Source organism: Tupaia chinensis, unplaced genomic scaffold (genome assembly GCF_000334495.1).
Source record: "Tupaia chinensis unplaced genomic scaffold, TupChi_1.0 Scaffold000161_1, whole genome shotgun sequence".
Classification (NCBI taxonomy): Eukaryota; Metazoa; Chordata; class Mammalia; order Scandentia; family Tupaiidae; genus Tupaia; species Tupaia belangeri.
Window position 1 is genome coordinate 3,425,605 of NW_006159632.1, and position 2,598 is coordinate 3,428,202.

At 62.2% G+C, this 2,598-nt stretch overlaps 1 protein-coding gene across 1 annotated transcript in view; it reads left to right on the forward strand.

Annotated features, from left to right (window-relative positions):
* The window catches only part of PCNX2 (pecanex 2), a 215,259-nt gene that overhangs the window by 182,939 nt on the left and 29,722 nt on the right, over positions 1 to 2,598 (forward strand). Inside the window, exon 29 of the mRNA XM_006146000.3 lies at positions 784 to 980. Coding sequence (XP_006146062.1) covers positions 784 to 980 — 197 coding nt within the window. The remainder of the gene's footprint in view (positions 1 to 783; positions 981 to 2,598) is intronic.

The following is a 2,598-nucleotide window of genomic DNA, read 5'->3' on the forward strand; positions in this document are numbered from 1 at the left end:
CGCCCACACCCTGTCCCGGCCTGCAGCCCCGAGACAGCTCGTCCCCGTCGGGTGCGCACTCGGTGAGCGTCAGAAGAGACCAGTGCTCTGACGCTGCCGTGTCCACACTGGGCTTCGGCGGTCATTTTCCGAGTCACAGTTTTACCTCTCGAGGCCGGTGCAAGCCTTTTTGAACGATAAATTCATCCAGAACCACGAGACGGCCTTCGTAACGCCGTAACTCAGGGCAGCACCATCCAAGGGTGTCCGCAGCGGGGCTCGGGCACCAATTACCATCGGGGTTGTTTCGAACACGTCGCAGAGGCCCACTCTGTGCATGTGTTACGACTGTGTGTCCTCAGCGCTGTTGATTTAGTTCACAAATGCTCTGGCGGGCCCTGGTCGAGGGTCTGTCCCGCTCTGTGCTGGCTCAGCTGGCCTGGCACCCACAGAAGCCTCCGTATCCAAGTGAGAGGAGCCTTTGCAGGCTTGGCTCAGGGGGAGGGGCTGGCTGTCACTCCTCTGGGAGTTCCCGCCCTGCCAGCACTGTGCTCCCCTCGCTCCCCTCCGCCCCGCATGGCCCCCATTTCAGAATGTCGCCCAGAATGTGCCTGAAACCCAGCAGGAGAGACAAACAGCCCCGTCCAGGGAGCTCTCGGCCCGCTTCCCTGGGGTCCACTTGCTTCCCCAGATACTGTACAGGGTCTTCCTGGCGGAGAGCGGCTCCGAGGGCCGAGAGCTCCCTCCCTCTCCCTGCAGAGCGTCTCCCGCAGAGCGTCAGCTCACCCTCCTGCCTCCCTGCAGAGCATCATATACTACGTGGCGACGTCCCCCAAACTCCCCTCCTGGACCAAGGACGAGTCGCTCCTGACGTCCCTGCAGCCATTTGCCAAGTGGCACCACATCGAGCGCGACCTGGCGCTGTTCAACATCAACATCGACGACGACTACGTCCCTTGTCTCCAGGGCATCACGCGAGCCAGCTACTGCAGCGTGTACCTGGAACTGTGCCCGGAGGGGGCGCGAGGTGGGAAGGCGGGCGGGGGCCGAGGGCAGGGCTGGGGCGCCGCGAGCGGGTAAGAAACGAGGGCCATTGCGGGTCTCTCATACGCCACAGCCGACGAGAATAAGGCAGGAGAGAGAGATCCATTGGGGGGTGGGGCCAAATGCTCGTTTAACGGTTCAGTGAGTGGGAGAGTCAGCACACCTGTCCTCGGGGAAGGGCCGCGAAGGTCAGGCAGCTCTGCACCGCCATCCCTTGGAGCAGGGCAGTGTGTGTCTGAAATGACACCAGCCTGCCGCCTGGGCCCGAGCAGCGGTCAGGAGCGCTGAGCATGTGGACTGCGGGCAGACGCCGGCCCGCAGGCCGCTGGCCACTGCCTCCACAGTGCCCCTCTCTGCCTTATGGCGCATGCCCTGAGGACACTTCTGGAGAGAGCCTTCCCCTCGGGAACGAACACAGCACTGCAGCAACAGCCCATGAGGGGCTGGCATCTCCAGAAGGCTCTGCCCCCCTCAGCTGGCTCAGATTTATTTCCCACAGAAGCTATTCTGACTTTAAATGTCTTCTGCACCCCCGCCCCCACCTCTTTCAGAGCTGCCCTCGGCCGGCAGTGCTAGTCCCATTGTGGACTGGGGGTCCCGTGGTCAGCACAGCAGCCCCCCCCCTAGGGAGAAGGAAGAGCCTCCTTCCTACACGTGGCTCCCCCTGCCTGATGGGCAACCCCCCGACTGTCCTCGGGGAGCTGGGCATCAGGCCACATGTGGCCCCTTCTCCCTAAAGTGCCTTCCCACCTTAATTTTGTCCATGTTCAACCACAAGAGAAAGTGCTTCAGGAGCCGGGGGCCCAGCTGGAGGGCCCAGATGACCACAGGGCTGCCATAAAATACCTCTCCGGCTCCCCATACTCGACCCCACCGGCATGGGCTGGACCCCACATGCAAACCGAGTTGACATCCTGGCTCTTTCAGCCCGCGCAGGTCCCGGACAGTGACGAGGACTCTCCCCTGGTGACCCTGTCCTTCGCACTGTGTATCCTGGGGAGGAGAGCTCTGGGGACCGCAGCTCACAACATGGCCCTCAGGTATGGGGGGACCCAGCTCACAACATGGCCCTCAGGTATGGTGGGACCGTGGCTCACAACGTGGCCCTCAGGTATGGCAGGACCGCGGCTCACAACGTGGCCCTCAGGTACATGGCCCTCAGGGAGGCCTTGGCTGGACAGGAGCCTGTGTTTGCCGTCCTTAGAGCATAGCACACACTTCCCTGCTCAGCGCCCCCCCATGGGCCAGCTCTTGGGGATGTTAGAAGTCTAGGATGGAGTTAGGATGGTGGGCAAAGGGAGAGAAGAGAGGGAAGACCACCCTTCCTCTGCTCTGATGGAGGACAAGCCACTTTCCCAAAACCACCCCCATTTCGTCCACTGTCCAAAGGCCCCAGGCCCTGAAGATTCTCCTGGGGACACCAGGGTCTCCCCTCAGGAAGCGCTCAATGGTGTGTAGGACCCGGGGACAAAGCAGAAAAAACAACAAACAGGAAGCCAGGACAGCCCTGGGCAGTGCGGAGCCTCCCTGTTCTGCCCCTCCCTCTGCTTAAAGGAGGGCGGGCCTGAGAAAGAG